Source organism: Eulemur rufifrons, chromosome 29 (genome assembly GCF_041146395.1).
Source record: "Eulemur rufifrons isolate Redbay chromosome 29, OSU_ERuf_1, whole genome shotgun sequence".
Classification (NCBI taxonomy): Eukaryota; Metazoa; Chordata; class Mammalia; order Primates; family Lemuridae; genus Eulemur; species Eulemur rufifrons.
The window spans coordinates 8,179,918-8,195,957 of NC_091011.1; the positions used below are offsets into that span (position 1 = coordinate 8,179,918).

A 16,040-nucleotide genomic window follows, 5' to 3' on the forward strand; every position below is an offset into this window, starting at 1 on the left:
TTTTCCCCATCAATCCAGGCTCAGCTTGCACGTGACCCTCACAGTGCCAGCATCCATCCACAGAGAGATTTGGCCCAGACATGCACTTGTCGCATAGCTGGTCCCTAAACACAGCCAAGTATTCCAACTTGAGATCACCTAAACAAATACTGGCCCCTTTCAAGTGTGAGAAAATAAAACTTCACAGTGCAGTGGTGACTTTCTGGAGAACCAGTTTGTCATTTTCCAATGCTGCTCTCCACCAAAGATTGTCGGGAGTAACCTGAGCATGGTTTTTACCTGATGCTCACTTTCAGACACTGACCCCTGAGTAGTATGTGCCTCCACCATATTCTGGGTTTGGGGTCTTGTTTTGTTTTGTTTTCTCATCATCAACAGAAGAACCTCCATAACGCTGCTGAACTTTGCCCCTCTAGGATCCTATGTGTGCAACTGGACCCACCTTTACCTGAAGATGACCTTATTCAGGTGAGACTCCTTAAGAGACTGATGCTCCAGAGGATCATTCCACAATGATCCAGGGCTGCTTTGTCCACATGTCCCTCATTGTGGGTGCTGGTGGCCCACCCACACTGCCTGCCAGGGCTCGGGCAGGGCTGCCATCCACATTCACTAGACCCAGGGAGAGCAACTGACAACAGATCACCTTCACTTCTCAGACTCTTGGAATTCCCTGATGGGTAGTATCCACCCTGCAGTTAGGGCAACCACACTAGGAATGTGCTAGAGAATCTGCCTTCCTCTTCCCAGCAGGTTCCTCTTCTCCAAGGCCCCCATCCCTACAGCACGGCAACCAGCACAGAGGAAAGGGGGAAGAGTGCACTTTGCATCTGAGCAACCTGGGCTAGATCCTGGATTCCCTGCATGACCCACGTGGCCCCATCTCCCTGAGCATCAGCCCTTCTATGCCCCAAAGGAAAGACACTCTCATGAGACCACACATGCAAGGTGCCTGGCATGCCGCCATAGTAGCACCCAGCACAAGAAAAAGTGTTAACAAACTGAAGTCCTCATTTATACCACATGAGTAGCCATTTGCAGAGATGAGTCTAGAAGCAGAAGGTCCCTTCTGTCCATCTGAGAGAGACCACAGGGCACTTTTTTCTTCCCTGGCCCACGTGTGCTACACAACGTGCCAGGGCCACAGTGGGAGGTATCTGGTCCATGAATGATCTCAGGATCTGGGCACACCAAGACAACAGAGGCAGAGCAGCGGTGGAAGGTAGGGGCAAGAGCTGAGAGAAACAGACATGAGCAGGAGCGCAGGTCCTTGACACCTGACGGGAGCTTAGCACTGCCGCTGGCCCCAGCATCGGACATCACCAAGCCCCTCAAATTCACATCTCTAAGACAAACTCAGCATATTCCTCTCCCCGATCCTCACATAGGCTCTCTCTGTATAGTTGATCCTTGAACAACGTGGGGGTTAGGGGTATGGTCAAAAATCCACATATAACTTTCAACTCTCCAAATGCTTAACTATTAATAAACTATTGTTGTCCGGGCATGGTGGCTCACGCCGGTAATTCTAGCACTCTGGGAGGCCGAGGTGGGAGGATTCCTGGAGGTCAGGAGTTGGAGACCAGCCTGAGCAACAGCGAGACCCCGACTCTACTAAAAATAGAAAAAAATGATCTGGACAGCTAAAAATATATAGAGAAAAAAATTAGCCGGGCATGGTGGCACATGCCTGTAGTCCCAGCTACTCGGGAGGCTGAGGCAGAAGGATTTGCTTAAGCCCAGGAGTTGGAAGTTACTGTGAGCTAGGCTGATGCCACAGCACTCACTCTAGCCCGGGCAACAGAGCAAGACTCTGTCAAAAAAAAAAAACCATTGTTGACTGGAAGACTTATCCATAGCACAAACAGCCAATTGTATACTGTATTCTTACAGTGAAGTAAGCTAGAGAAAAAAGAATGTTATTAAGAAAATTACAAAGAAGAGAAAGTGTATTCACTGTGCATTAACTGGAAGGGGATCATCACAAAGGTCTCCATCCTCACCTTCATATTGAGTAGGCCGAGCAGGAAGAGAAGGGGTTGGTCTTGTTGTCTCAGGGGTGGGTGATGCAGAGGAGGTAGAGGATGAGGAAGGGGAGGCAGGAGAGGCAGGCACACTTGGTGTAACTTATATTTTAAAAAATCTGCATATAAGTAGACCTGCACAGTTCAAATCATGTTGTTCAAGAGTCACCTGAATCTTGAGAAACATTCTGCTCGTCTGAGGCAGAAATTGGGGAAATGTCACAGCACTCCCTCTTCTTCCTCCTCACCTTCCATAGACCTCCCTCCTCTGGGCCTCCCAGAGCAGATTTGGTCCAGCCCGCCCCACCCTCCCCCTGCCGCTAGAGAGAGCACCTGGCCTGATAATTAGCTGGCCATTTACCGAGCCCCCCGACACTCATCAGGGCCCCCATGCCTACGAGAGAATGAACTGCTGTTGTTCAAGCTCCCCGTCCTGCAGTACGTTGTCACGGCAGCCCCAGCAGCTAAGACCCCGCTGACTGCAGACTGAGTAAATAAAACGTATAGAAGGAATGAATGACGAGCAGTAGGATGAAAGGCTGGGAAGTCAGGATGAGAAAAGAGGGTGAGGTTCTTTACATCCCCAACCTAAAGTAATGGATGTCATTCCACAGAAGATGAGATGACATGGAGGACTTTTAGCAGGCAAATGGCATCATTCATTAATTCATTCAATTATTCAAGTCGTAGAATATTTATTATGCTGTAGTGAAACAAATGACAACATCCCTGTACTCAAGGGGTTTGCAACTGGTGGAGAGAAAATGAAGACAAACAGGACATCATGTGCTGATACACATTATGAAAAAAATCCAGGCAAGAGAAACAGAGAGGACTCACAGGGGTGGAGGCCGGCAGTGGTGTTAGAGGGGCTGCTCAGGAGGCCTTCGCTGATATAAACGTTTGAGAGGAGCCCCAAGGCAGCGAGGCAGGTGGCACACCAAGCTGATGACAGCACAAGAGCAGGCTGGGCAGAGGGAGTAGCAAGTGCAAAGGCCCTGAGGCCAAGGACCTGTTTAGTGTTCAGGGAGCTACAACAAGACTATCGTGGCTGCAATGAGGGATGAGCAAGGTGGGAGGAGAAGCAAGAGAGGTTGGCAGGGCCTTGTAATTTACTGCCCAAAGGAGGAGGGTTTTGAGGTGGGGGGGATACTACTAATACGTCTGGGACACTAGGCACGAGAACCTAAATCACATTATTATAGGACACCAAAACCTTTGGATTTCACTCCGGGTGTGGTGGAGAGTCTTTGAAGGGTGGTGGGCAGAGAAGTGCCAGGACCCGGACACATTTCTGAGCGGCACTGGCCACCATGGAGAAGATAATCCAGGTCGGGGAACAGAAAGACCATAGAGCCCTGGCTGAACTCGGGGGCATTTAGGAAGTTGGGTTGACGGGGAATATGAGCTTTGCAGAGGTGAGCAGAAGGAATTGCAGGAAGGAGGAGGAAAAGCCAACAGCAGGCAGGAAGGGCAGCTGCAGCCCCGCATCTCCGTGTAAGGCTCGAGGAGGGGTGACCTGCGCTGCTGGAATGGACGGGTGGAAGGGCACATCCTCCCTGCAAACGCTTCGCTTGGTTTCCAACAAGTAATGTCGCCAAAGGTACAAAGAACATGTGACAATTTGAAGACTTGTTCCTCTTTTTCTCAGTGATCTAGGGCTAAAGACATCAAGGTAGAATTACACCCCCAAAGCACACACTCAAGAAAGTGGTAAGGAAATAAGGTCGCCCAGAGCAAAATGATAGAAAAGCCCTGCATGCTTTCACCCTCATTAAATAGAGATGATAAATACTTATTTTTTAGAGTGAAGCATGGACAAGTATTGTAAAATAATATGTAAGCTCATTAACTTCCCATCTCTCCTTAGGTGTGTGCAGTCGGTCACCCTTTGCAGGCACACACGCCTCCACGCGGCCCTACCCTGCAGCTCACGCCCTGGCTCATGCTCTGCTTTGCAAAGTCTGTCCACTGGGGCTGGCAGGGATGCAGCACCAGGTCCAGGGGACCACAGCCACATCTTCCTGAGGGGGCAGAGCCCAGCACGGGACACATGGCCTGCCCGTTTATCCGCCACTGTTTTCTGCATCGATGGCCCCACCCTGGGTTAGTGCTTCCACTCCCAGCTACTCTCCTTGACTTCCATTGCTCCACTTTCCCCTCCAGTCCATCCTCCCAAGGTCCTCACCCTCAAACGCCTCTTTGTTCTCTAACCAGAAACCTACCGTCTCCCTTCTCCCCCAATCTAAGCTTCTATCGGTCTTCAGTGAGACAGGAGAGTCTTCCTTCTGCCTTATTGGATTGGATTGGAATCCTGGATTCCCCACTTCCTTTCCGTCTCTCCCCATACACAGCCTCTAATCCAGGTCTTCCTTATGCTGTTCCATTTCAATGGAGGGCTCAGCCCTCCATGTGGACCCACCAGTATCCTACCCAATCTTCAGGACCCTACCTGGACTCCACCACTTCCTGCCTTATACAACCAGTTGGTCAGCATGACCTAATTCGTCCAACTTTGAATCAAGTCAGATTCAATGTCTTCCCTGAGGAGGCTTCTCTGACATTGCCTGTGTTGGTGGCTATGTCATAGCTCCATAGTTAACATTCTTATAAATGTAGATACAGGTGACTTTTTGAAGTGTCTATTTCTATAGTCTTCACCTACACAATGGGCAGAAGCAGGAGGAGCAAAGAGATAACCGTCTACTAACTTATTGACTTGCTGGTGCAGCTCCTTCTTGGTCCACTGAGGCGCCTTTATGGAAGCAAAGAGTAGCAGATGTTCCCGGACAGTGAGGTTGTCCAACAGGATGTCCTGCTGTGGGCACACCCCCAGCTCCCTTCTGACCTTCGACAAGTCTGTCTGCAGGTTCTTGCCATTGATGGTGATGGTTCCAGAAGTGGGAGGGTAGAGCCCCGTCAACATGGATCTGCCAGAGAAAATAAATCAGTGCAGAGAATGCGTGGTGTGATGCTCTGAGCTTCAGCAAGCTGGTCTGCTCGGAGAGATGCACACACCCTGCCCAGAGCACACGTCTCCTGCAGACCTGCTTTGTACAGAAGTTAAACGTTGTGAGGAGCTTAGGGGGGATGTCAGTTGTTTAGTCTTGAAAATGTGGGCCTGTGATAATGTTTATGCTCCCACATGATATACAGATGCCCCTTGACTTATGATCAGGTTATGTCCTGATATTTCCATCATAAGTTGAAAATATTATAGGTTGAAAATGCATTTAATACACCTAACCTACCAAACACCATAGCCTAGTCTACCTTAAACATGTTTAGAATACTTATATTGGCCTACAGTTGGGCAAAATCATCTAACACAAAACCTATTTATAATAAAGTGTGGAATATCTCATGTAATTCATTGAATACTATACTGAAAGTAAAAAGCAGAATGGCTGTATGGGTACTCAAAGTACAGTTTCTGCTTGATGTGCGTCACTTTCACACCATTGCAAAGTCAAAAAATTGTAAGTCCAAGCACTGTTAAGTTGGGGATCATCTGCACTGTGGTCATAGACCACTACAGTTGCACGAAACTTTAGGATCATAACATCCAACTTTGTTTTTACTGATGAGGAAGGAAACAGGCCAAAGAAATGATACATTTACCTCATAGACGTAAGCAAAACAGAAATGCAAACCCAGACTCCCACCTTGGGGCCAGCCGTCTTGCCACTTCCACAGGGCCATCTGTCCATGTCAAAACCAAGAGACCTCTGTGGCCTGTCACCATAAACTCACTTGGCCGACTTTACCAAAGGAAGCCTGAGGATTCCCTGGTTCTGCTTCCTTGCTTCAGGAAGTTTATTATTTAGGTTTTAAACTGTTTTCTTATTTCTAAAAAGTTAAACATGCACCTACCATAGCACCTAGAAAATCTACTCCTAAGCATTTATGAAAGAGAAATTAAAATGTGTGCAAACACAAAGATACATGCGCAAATGTTCATAGCATCTTCTTCACAATCACTAAGAAAAGGGAGCAACCTCAATGTCCACCGACAGTGAAAACACAAACCAGCTGTGCTGCCTGCAGGCAGGGGACTACCACTCAGTGATCCTGGGGGCCAAACTGCTGGCACGTCACCTCCATGGATGAATCTGCGAGGCAGTTTGCTGAGTGAAAGAAGCCAGCCATGATTCCATTTATATGAAATTCTAGAATAAGTGAACTAATTTATAGCAACACATAGCGGATCAGTGGTGCTATGGGGGCCAGGGTGAAAGGAGGGCATGAGCTATCTTGGAGGGGGACAGAAAGGCTCTCTATCCTCACTGGTGCTTGTCCCACCAGCAACCAAATGCGTCAAAACTCAGCAGATTGGATACTTCACTGGACATTGTCTACTGCACGTAAACTACACCTGAACAAATTTGATGAACAACTCTTTGCTATATTATTTTCAAACCTATTTTAGGGGTATTATGGAATAGTTTATACATGCTCCATATGAGTCTCAAAGATTTTTGTTTTAAATAGTGAAGATCCAGCCTATTAGATGGCCTTTCAGCCTCTCATCTAAGAACTGCCGGGAAGAGCAGCCACGGAGGACGGCTCAGGATATACTACAAATATGCACTAAGAGCAGTGTGCGCAATGAACCTCGAAACATCGAGAAATTCCAAATTCTCATTGCTCTGCTAAACAAGCACTCCAGGTTTTCCGTGCAAGAAATGTATCTTAGTAAATGTGGGATGTGGAATGCTGGCTTTCTGAGTCATTATTTGTGTAGCTCGCACTTTCCAAATTTGCAAACACTAAAAAAATACTCAGAGAGCTTTTCAGTTCCATTTCAGCAGCTAAGGAACAAAGAAAAACTGTCCACGTTTTTTTTTTCTTTCAGGTTGTTTTCAATTTGAGATTTCTGAAGCTTTATATATGTTATTTTTCTACCTTTCTTAATAAGTTTGATGCAAAGTTCATCATTTTGACTAATCATACTTTAATCCTACACATTTAGCAAGGAAAAGAACAAAGGGAAATGGATTTGTTCAAAACAGTTATTTCATAATTTTAGCGGTTTAACCTTAAACCACCATTTCCATAGCCAGCTCAAGGCCATGAATGTTTGAACTCCCTGTTTCTCTGGGGTTACATGGTTTGATTCTTTAATCAAATCTCGAGCCATTGGGTCCTAAACCAAAACCCCAGCCCTAACAAGAAAGCAACCACACAAAAAAGCAGAACATGAAGAAGAAAAAGAGCCAGGTATTTTTTAAAAAATTGCAAATATCATTCTGATATTCATCTTCCCATAGATACGCAAACAAAATTACACTTACTAGGACAAAAACTAAAAGTGTCACAGGACTTCCAAAGACTAAAGTAAAACATGGTAAGCTATTTGTAGAAAATAAAGAAGAATTAAAGATTAAAAAAAATCCACAAAACCAACCTCCCCTACCCCTTGGGTCCTACTCCAGGCCCGAAATGTGACCATGAGGTTGAGGACACAGGGCCACTCTGGTGAGGGGGCTCTGTCTTTCTCCTATGCCTCTAAACTCTACATTGAACACTCAAATTTTTAAAAAGAGAAAGAGAAATCAAACCTTCTGTCTCACAGGTAAACTGACACTCTTAGGACTCAAATGCCCAGTGTTCTAGGAAAGTAAAATGGGACCCACATGATGGTGGTTTTCCCAGCTCCGTTGGTCCCCAGCAGGGCAGTGATCTGGTCTCTGTGGAAGGTGAGGGTGAGGTCCTGGACTGCCGCCTTGTGGCCCTCGTACTCCTTGGTCACGGACACCAGGGCAACTCCCGGGGCACCTCCTTCCAGCTCTCCTTCCCTGTTTGGCGGGGGTGACCCTGTGAAGGACACGGTGAGAGGATGTCAGAAGCCCCAGAAACACGCTCATGCTGATTAATTCAGTGTTCTCCTTTGGAATTGGATTTTAGCTCTGTGAAACATGCAAAGCAAGTCAAAAATCTTTCTTTACCAAAACAAGAAAGAGATTATATAGTGACAAAAATTAAATACTATCACTGATTACAAAGTTTCAAGCTCTTACGATAACCATTTTGTACAAAAATAAAAAATATAAACACACACGTGTTTGTGTATGTGCAGAGAAGAGACAATAGGCAGACCAGTTCCACACCAAAATCTCCATAAGAAATATTAATAGTCTCCTGAGGAAGTGACAGTTAATAGGTGCTTGTTGGTGTGCTCCAAATTTTCTAAAAAAATTCATATTTTACTTGTGTAGTCAGAAAAAAAAATCACTTTCTAATATTGACGCATAGTATAAAACCACTGTGAAGGGAGCTTGTTCATCTCTGGTGTGTCTGCATTTTCACATAATCCCCCAGAAGTCGGCCTTTTCTGGAAGTGGCTGCGTGCCTGTGTCTGCAGGAATGGGCCAGGGCTGCAATGCAGAGGGGTGGGAAACATGCTCCCCGTTTGTAAAGGGCAGTGATAATCTCTCTCACAGAAGCACTAGAAATTAAAAATTAAATTAAATTAAAAATTTGTAAGTGCATTATATCTGGTAGCTACCCACCTTTGCTTATTTTTTACACATATTCGTTTGTGGACTCAAGCTTCAATTTTACTGAATGATAATAGATGCACAAACGCACATAATGCCTGGAGGGGAGGATGCTAACAAACAGATAATGAGAAGGCTCTGGGGTTCCTGGCCTTCCTGGGCTTCCCAGAGAAAAAATGACCAGGGACAGTGCCTTGCAGCCTGGCCCTGTAGCTGTTTCCCGGTGGAAGACAGCCTGAAATTCAGCACACAGTCGCAAAGGCTGGACCAGAAATAAAATACAAAAATCAAAACTGACCAGAGGAAAAATACATGAACCCAACAGTGCTGCTCCTTACAAACCTTTGTTCCCAAAGTTCTCATTGAAGAGGAACAGACCAGAACTTAGAAAATGCCGCCTCTTCTCCAGCAAGCCACTCACGCTCTTCCAGTACGAGGCGGTAAAGGGGAAATACCATGGCTTCTTTAAACCAAAAGTTCCTAGAAAATAAGATACAATTAAAAGCAATTTAATTATCCTTTTATTTAGATCAAGATTCTGTAATAGAATATCTTAACTAATTAGTATAGAATGTTATTCTATGTTAATATTTTCAATATACACCCCATTTACAAACCAGTGATGCTCTGCCCCGGGGGGTGGGGGGGTGGCCCTGAGGTGGGGGTCCAGCTCGCCCTCCTGGGCCTGACCCAAGGCCGTCTGCTAGGACCCCCACCCCCACCCCCGCATCCACTTCCCCAAACAGGCCCTTAGAGTAGGTGTTCGATAAACATTTTTTATTAATAAAAACTGCTGAATATTCCCCAGAGTCTCAGCCCTGCCCTGCGTTGCCCCTCTACTTTGCTATCCCTCTTGTTCCTCCTGTCTTTGATGTTCGCTTGGGTGGCTAGACAAAAGGAAGGGCGTGAGTAGGCGCATGATGGGGTTAATAGATGGAAACGTCCACAAAGAGGAATAACTCACAATGCTAACATTTCCATATGAAACACATCACCGTTCTTCAAAGGTATTCATCTTGGACCATTTGCCAGTCACTTTGCCCTCGTTACATGAAGAAATGAAAGGAAATCTAATTATTAACACTTCCCCGTTTCCTTTAACATACCCATTCTAGTTTAAGTTTGATGAATGCAACTTACCGAAAGGCCTAAAGTCTACAAATGACTGGAATAAAAAAGGCCTCCATGAAGACCGGTGTAGCACTGTGATCACGGAGAGCAGAGAAAGGTGCATCTCTCTCTCACACGGTCCAATCAGAGGTGTCAGAGGTGATGACACATGCAAGGGAAAGCTCATGGAGCCGTCACCTTGGACAGGGGAAGGCGGGCTCAGCACCGACCTTTGGGGGTGGGCTGGGTCGTGTCCCCGAAATTTCATATGTTGAAGTCCTAACCCTCAGTACTTCGAAATGTGGCTGCATTTTGAGACATGGTCTTTAAAGAGGTGATTAAGGCAAAATGACTTCACAAGGGTGAGTACTAATCCACTCTGACTGGTGTCCTCACAAGAGAAGATCAGGACTCAGCCACCCAGAGGGACGGCCCTGTGATGAGGGAGAAGCCAGGGAGAGGGGCCTCAGCAGAATCCAGCCCTGCCCACGTCTTCATCTCAGATTTCTGGCCTCCGGGACTGCGAGACAATGAATTTCTTTTGTATAAGCCACCATTTTGTGGTACTTCGTTACGGCGGACCGGGAAGGCTGATGCAGGCTGGTGTTCTCCAAGACCCCAGCAAACTGGAAGAGGATGGGGTAGCACCCGGATAATTAGGTCACATAACAGCCAGTATTTCTCTGTTCCAGGGTCCTCATTTGCATCAACTCAGAGCCCTGTGACCACTGATGTGCAGGGTACTATTTTCACCTCCCCCTTCCCAATGCCAACGGCAGGGCCAACACGGCTTGCCCAGAGACACGCAGCTGGTGGCTGCAGAAAGCACGCTCCGGCTGGCCTCTCCCCTGGCAGTCCGGGCCTGTCTGAGCACACACGTGCCACAGCAAGGACACTGCCCCTTTCAAACAAGAGTGGAGACTTGCCCCAACCCCTGCACCATGGTGTCTTCGAGCGCCAATGACAGAAGACACCTCTGTTCACAGACAGGCATGGACCATGGTTATGTGGAAATAAAAGTACACGAGTGCCAATTACAGAAGACGCCTCTGTTCACAGACATGCATGGACCACAAGTTTGTGGAAATAAAAGTACACAATAAGCAAACACATACATCAGGGCAATTATCCTGCCAATGCTGGCACTGCCTTGGTCTCTCTCGTGCACGCTCAGCAGCGGTTCTTCTGCTGAGGGGCCCCAGGTCGCCTGGCTCAGTCAGTGCGGGGAGCGGGGCGGAGCCTTTAGCTAGAGCAGTCGGCAATGAGGCTCAGGTGCCTTAGAAGGCTCATAGATTTCCTAATTAACAATTAAATCCTAGGAATCTAAATGACACACAATGACAAAGTGGGGACATAGAACTGAGCACAAACATATTCATGAAAAAGGCAGAAATTATTTAAACTTGCAAAGCAGGAGAAAGGTGCAGGAAATCATTACTTTCATTTAATGAGATGTTAACAGTATTTTCAAAGATGTGGATAAATGCTTATGATAAAATGCTTTTAAAACATAGAGGGAAACTTATGCATACAGTATGAACCCAACTAGGTAGAGAAAAGTGTCTGGAAAAAGGCTGGGGAATATTGTTAGTTCTGGCTAGTGAGATCTGAGATAATTGGATTTTTTCCCTGCTTCTTCATAAACTTTCCAAACATTTTTTAATAAACATGTAGCCATCTGATGTATTACATCTCAAGTTCTCAGAGCCATTGGAGAAAAAATAATATTTTCTATATGCACATTCTGAAGGTGAAGGTAGGTGCAATTTGCCACCTGTGCCACAGGAAGTAATTGAACACCTTCACATCTACGGGGTGCACCACAGGGAAATCCTGAAACAAAACGTGAGCTCCGCTCCACTTCAATGTGAATGGAGGTTACACAAAGATAAAAATAATTTCATAAAATGGCTTTCAAGCTTTGGGCCATGGTGATCACCACGTATGTATGAACACACATGCACATGCATACGTATATACCTGCACACATGTGGTTATGCATGCATATGAGTGTGAACACGTATGTGTGCACATATGCATGTGCACACACACATGTGCACACATACACAACCACAACAATGTCAGGCATCTCCAGTTCCCTGCAATGGAGCTTCGATGTTGCTGCTTATTGATCGTGTCCTCATTTGCTCACTGAGTCTTTGGAAAATGACACCTCCCGCCAGCCCTGACTCACTGTGGAAGATGCTTTGCTGAGAAATGAATAGCTAAGCATTTTGTACAGACGCAGGAGGGGAGAGGCTGGCTCATCTCCCAGGGGTCACAGTCCCAGCTGTCAGCCCAAAAAGGAGCAGAGCACGTGAGGCTTCAGCACACTGACAAGAAAGCTGGGGAGGTCACTCGGGTCCAGGACGTCCCAGGCCTTGTCTCGCTGTTCCCAGTTTACAACACTCTGTTCCAGAGACATCGGTCATCAGCAGAAATCAATTAATCACATGCTCTGGTGGTACAAGAGAGTCACAAATGAATCAGGCAGAGACTGCACCTTCTTATGACCTTCATTCTAGTAAAGGTGACCAAACAAACGTTGAGAGGAACACAAGGTGACAGGATATTGTCATCGTGGGGTTTCCACTGACACGGAGTGGAAGGAGGCCCTTCAAGCAGGGGGAAGGCGCCAGAAAGAAAAGGCAGAGAGATGTGTGGTGGGGTTGCTAGAATTAGGAAACACAAATACAGGATGCTCAATTAAATTTCAATTTCAGACAGTTGACAAATAATGTTCTAGTGTAAGTATGTCCCAAAACTCACCTGTATTTTCTCTGAAATTCAAATTTAAGTGGGTGCCCTGTATTTTACCTGGCCACCCACGTGGGGTGCTGGGCACACTGGAAACTGTCCCCCCCCCCCTCCCCGTGCAGCTGGAACTGAGAGCGAGGCGTGAGTCTAAGGCAGAGTCGCTCAGGCCGCACTGGGAGCCGCTGCAGGATCAACCTTCATTCTGTGCACATTTGGAGTCAGGGAAGACGGCCAGCTAGGGGCGGGCAGGGTCCACCTGCGCCGCCTTAAAGAAAGATAACTCCCGTCAACACAGATTAGAGGTGAGCACCGGTGCGGGGTGAGGGGGCTGCCTAGAGGCCCAGGAGGGCCTTACAAGGGCACCGAATGGTCCGGATCAGGTGCAGCAGGTACAGCGAGGCCCAAACTAAGGCTTCAGGGCCGGAAAGGGGCAGCAAAGTCTGGGAGACTTTTCAGAGTTAGAAAAAAATAAATTAGAAATAAATTGACTATTAAGGGTTGATTTGCTGATTAAACCGTCTCAGCCTTAATCTGTCTGGACTTTCAAAATCGTCCTAATTAATCCACTCTAACTGAAGCGGAGAGCTGCCAAACCCACGCTGGCATGGAGGTGCTCGGCTCCTTGGCCGGCTCTGCAGGCTGCTTTGCTTGCAATCCCACGCTTGCTCTATGTGCACACGCTAAAAGCACCGGCACCCCGTTCACGTCACCAGATGTAATTGGGCACATTAACATGTGCAAAGGCCCCCAGTTTATGCCGAGATTTTCTCCTCAAGCGGAACCAGGCCAGGAAACTAATTAGCACTGCCCCCCAAAACTGACAGTGATAAAAGAAGAAGTCAATGAAATTAGACAGATCAAGCAGAATCAGATTTAATTGGAAGCACATAAAACAGAGTTTATGCAATGAAAACTCGTTGAGAGGGCCAGACGTTTGCTTGCGAGCTCCTGACTGGGGACCTGTGGTTGACACAGAGCCCTGCAGGCCAGGAAATGATCTGCCACAGCTAAAACGTTGGGGTCATACCTACAGAGTCACTTTACAACGAAGAAAGAAGGAAGGAAATGAAGAGGAAAGCATTTATATGGGGCATGGTATGAGTGTGTGTGTGAGAGAAACAGAGAGAGCGAGAGAGAGTTCTCACCCACCTCCCGCGGGGGGAGACCGTCTACACACGAGAGACTTTCCAACCACGACTCTCAATTCGCTGAGACTCTGTCAGGGGTGTTTTGGAAACCCGAATGGGGGCACATTTAGTTGTCACAGTGAATGGGTGTTTTACAATATATTATTTATTATTATTATTACTTGTATTATTTTATTTATTATTCATTTATTCATTTTAAATAACTAAGTGGCCTGCTTCCACTCCGTGTCAGTAGAAACCCCACGATGACAATATCCTATCACCTTGTGTTCCTCTCAACGTTTGTTTGGTCACCTTTACTAGAATGAAGGTCATAAGAAGGTGCAGTCTCTGCCTGATTCATTTGTGACTCTCTCGTACCACCAGAGCATGTAGTTAATTGATTTCTGCTGATGACCGATGTCTCTGGAACAAGATGCTGTAAACTGGGGAACAGCGAGACAAGGCATAGGACGTCCTGGACCCGAGTGACCTCCCCAGCTTCCTTGTCAGTGTGCTGAGGCCTCACGTGCTCTGCTCCTTTTATTTTATTATTTATTTTTTATGATTCAGCAATGGTGAGGCCAACAGATCGGGAGATGACACCTTAAAGCTATAGTTTGTTACTCACAGATCCCAAAAGGAGGGAGCGTGACACACCACACAGGGCCACGCAGGCAAGCACCAGGTCTGTCAGAAGATAGAGGAAGGACGGGCAAGAGCCTTTACTGTGGTTTCCAAGGGAAGGAACAAGTGAGGAAGGGCAAGCAGGTTTAGAATTGACTAGTTTGTATACTTTCAGTAGACCCTGAGGCATAAGGGCTGCCTTAGTTGTCTGGTGCCTGGCCGTGGGCCGTGCAGGGCGGGTGGACAGTGGCCTGGAGTGGGAGGCCTAACACAGGAGTGTGGGCTCTGAATCGCTTGGTTTTCACATGAAAAGCACACCTGCAAGCGAGTCCTTTACTGTGGCTAGGAACTGGCTAGCCCTGGGAGGGGAAGTCCCTCAGGGTCGACAACTCTCCTCCCAGTGAAAGCATCAGAAATACATAAAATACAAAGCCATGATTAATACAATGAGAATGGTGCAATTGTCTCTGGTGTGCCGATGCCTGGGACAGTAGGCATCCTACAAGGTTCAGAACAGCCCACCCAAACAAGGCATTGGCCTTGACTTTCATTCTGAGACTCATGATGCAGCCATGCAAGTGAAAAGCCCTTTGTGGGCATTGAGCCTAGGACACATAAACCCAGAGTTTCTGTGCAGTTTCAGCGTACTCTGAATTTTCCAGGAATACAACCACTGTGGAAACCAGTGGAAGATTACTGTTTAATGCAGAAATTGTCTATCATTTTAAAAAACCACGCGATCTATAGTGATGCCACTCACTGTTTTTGAGTCTGCAATGCAGCGTGAATGTATCAGTCTTCCTTTTGCCTGGTTGCAGGCAAATGTATGACAAAATATTTGGAGATTGATTTTAACAAACTTATAACCAAATATTCCTTAAATTAGCAAAGATTCACAAAATTCACTAAGTTTTGTTACTAAAGGTTGCTTTAAGAAACTTTATATTAGTGATTCTATATATTTTTAAAGATTGTATAGTAACTCATAACCCTGATTCAAGTATTACAAAAGTGATCCTTGTAATCAAAGACACTTGTATAAGGATCATAATCTTTGAAACCAAAAGCATTTGTAATAATTTGAAATAAATTTTAAAAAAGGATTGTATAGCACAATAAGAAGCCCCTTTTGTAAAAACTGCACAATGAAATGATTAATGCAAGATCTCCTATTAGTTTTCAATCTGATTCTGACACTACCCCTCTACTTCTCTAGAAACCTTCTTATATTACTGTTCCTTTGTCCACTCCATCCTGTTTCCTGCTACTACTAAACAATAGATCTCCAAAGTCTTTAAAAACCTGGAGACTGAAAGTAGAGACTAACATGAGATGGAATCATAAGACAGGAGCTGCATCTTCGGTTATGCTTTGTCACCACCTGTCCCATGTGATAACAGAGAGAATTATCTGATAGTATACTTTAATTACCACCCAGATCATATGCAAAAATACCATTCTTTTATTTACTTCATTCATGTCTAGTACTTCCTCCCACATTGTTTCTACTTTCTTTGAAGTTACTACCATTTATTTTATCACACAAATAAGTCTGCTCTGGTATTACTTATACGTTAATATTAGATTCTATTCTGGCATCTCCATTCATCTATACTCTCACATTTCCTTTGCTTTTAGTACCAAATGGCTCCTGATCATTTTCCTTTTCTTAAATCCAAACTTATTCCACATAGGTGTAAGCAGCTGAATGTCTCATTCCGTGCTCTCACCAATCCACACCTGAGCATTGAGAATTACATATTATCTCATTGTAAATTACTTTCTTTTAACTTTTACAATTAAGAAATTATATTAATTTTAAGAATCATATATGCAAGTACTTTACAGCATCTGTAAGTTTCAATTCAAGAGAGTAATGGGGGTAATGCAAAGTA

The 16,040-nt window shown here is 45.8% G+C and overlaps 1 protein-coding gene across 1 annotated transcript in view; it reads right to left on the reverse strand.

The window, feature by feature from the left end:
• Window positions 1–16,040, reverse strand: part of ABCA13 (ATP binding cassette subfamily A member 13) — a 459,896-nt gene that overhangs the window by 238,473 nt on the left and 205,383 nt on the right. Inside the window, 3 exon segments of the mRNA XM_069462020.1 lie at window positions 4,736–4,954; window positions 7,661–7,841; window positions 8,867–9,004. Coding sequence (XP_069318121.1) covers window positions 4,736–4,954; window positions 7,661–7,841; window positions 8,867–9,004 — 538 coding nt within the window.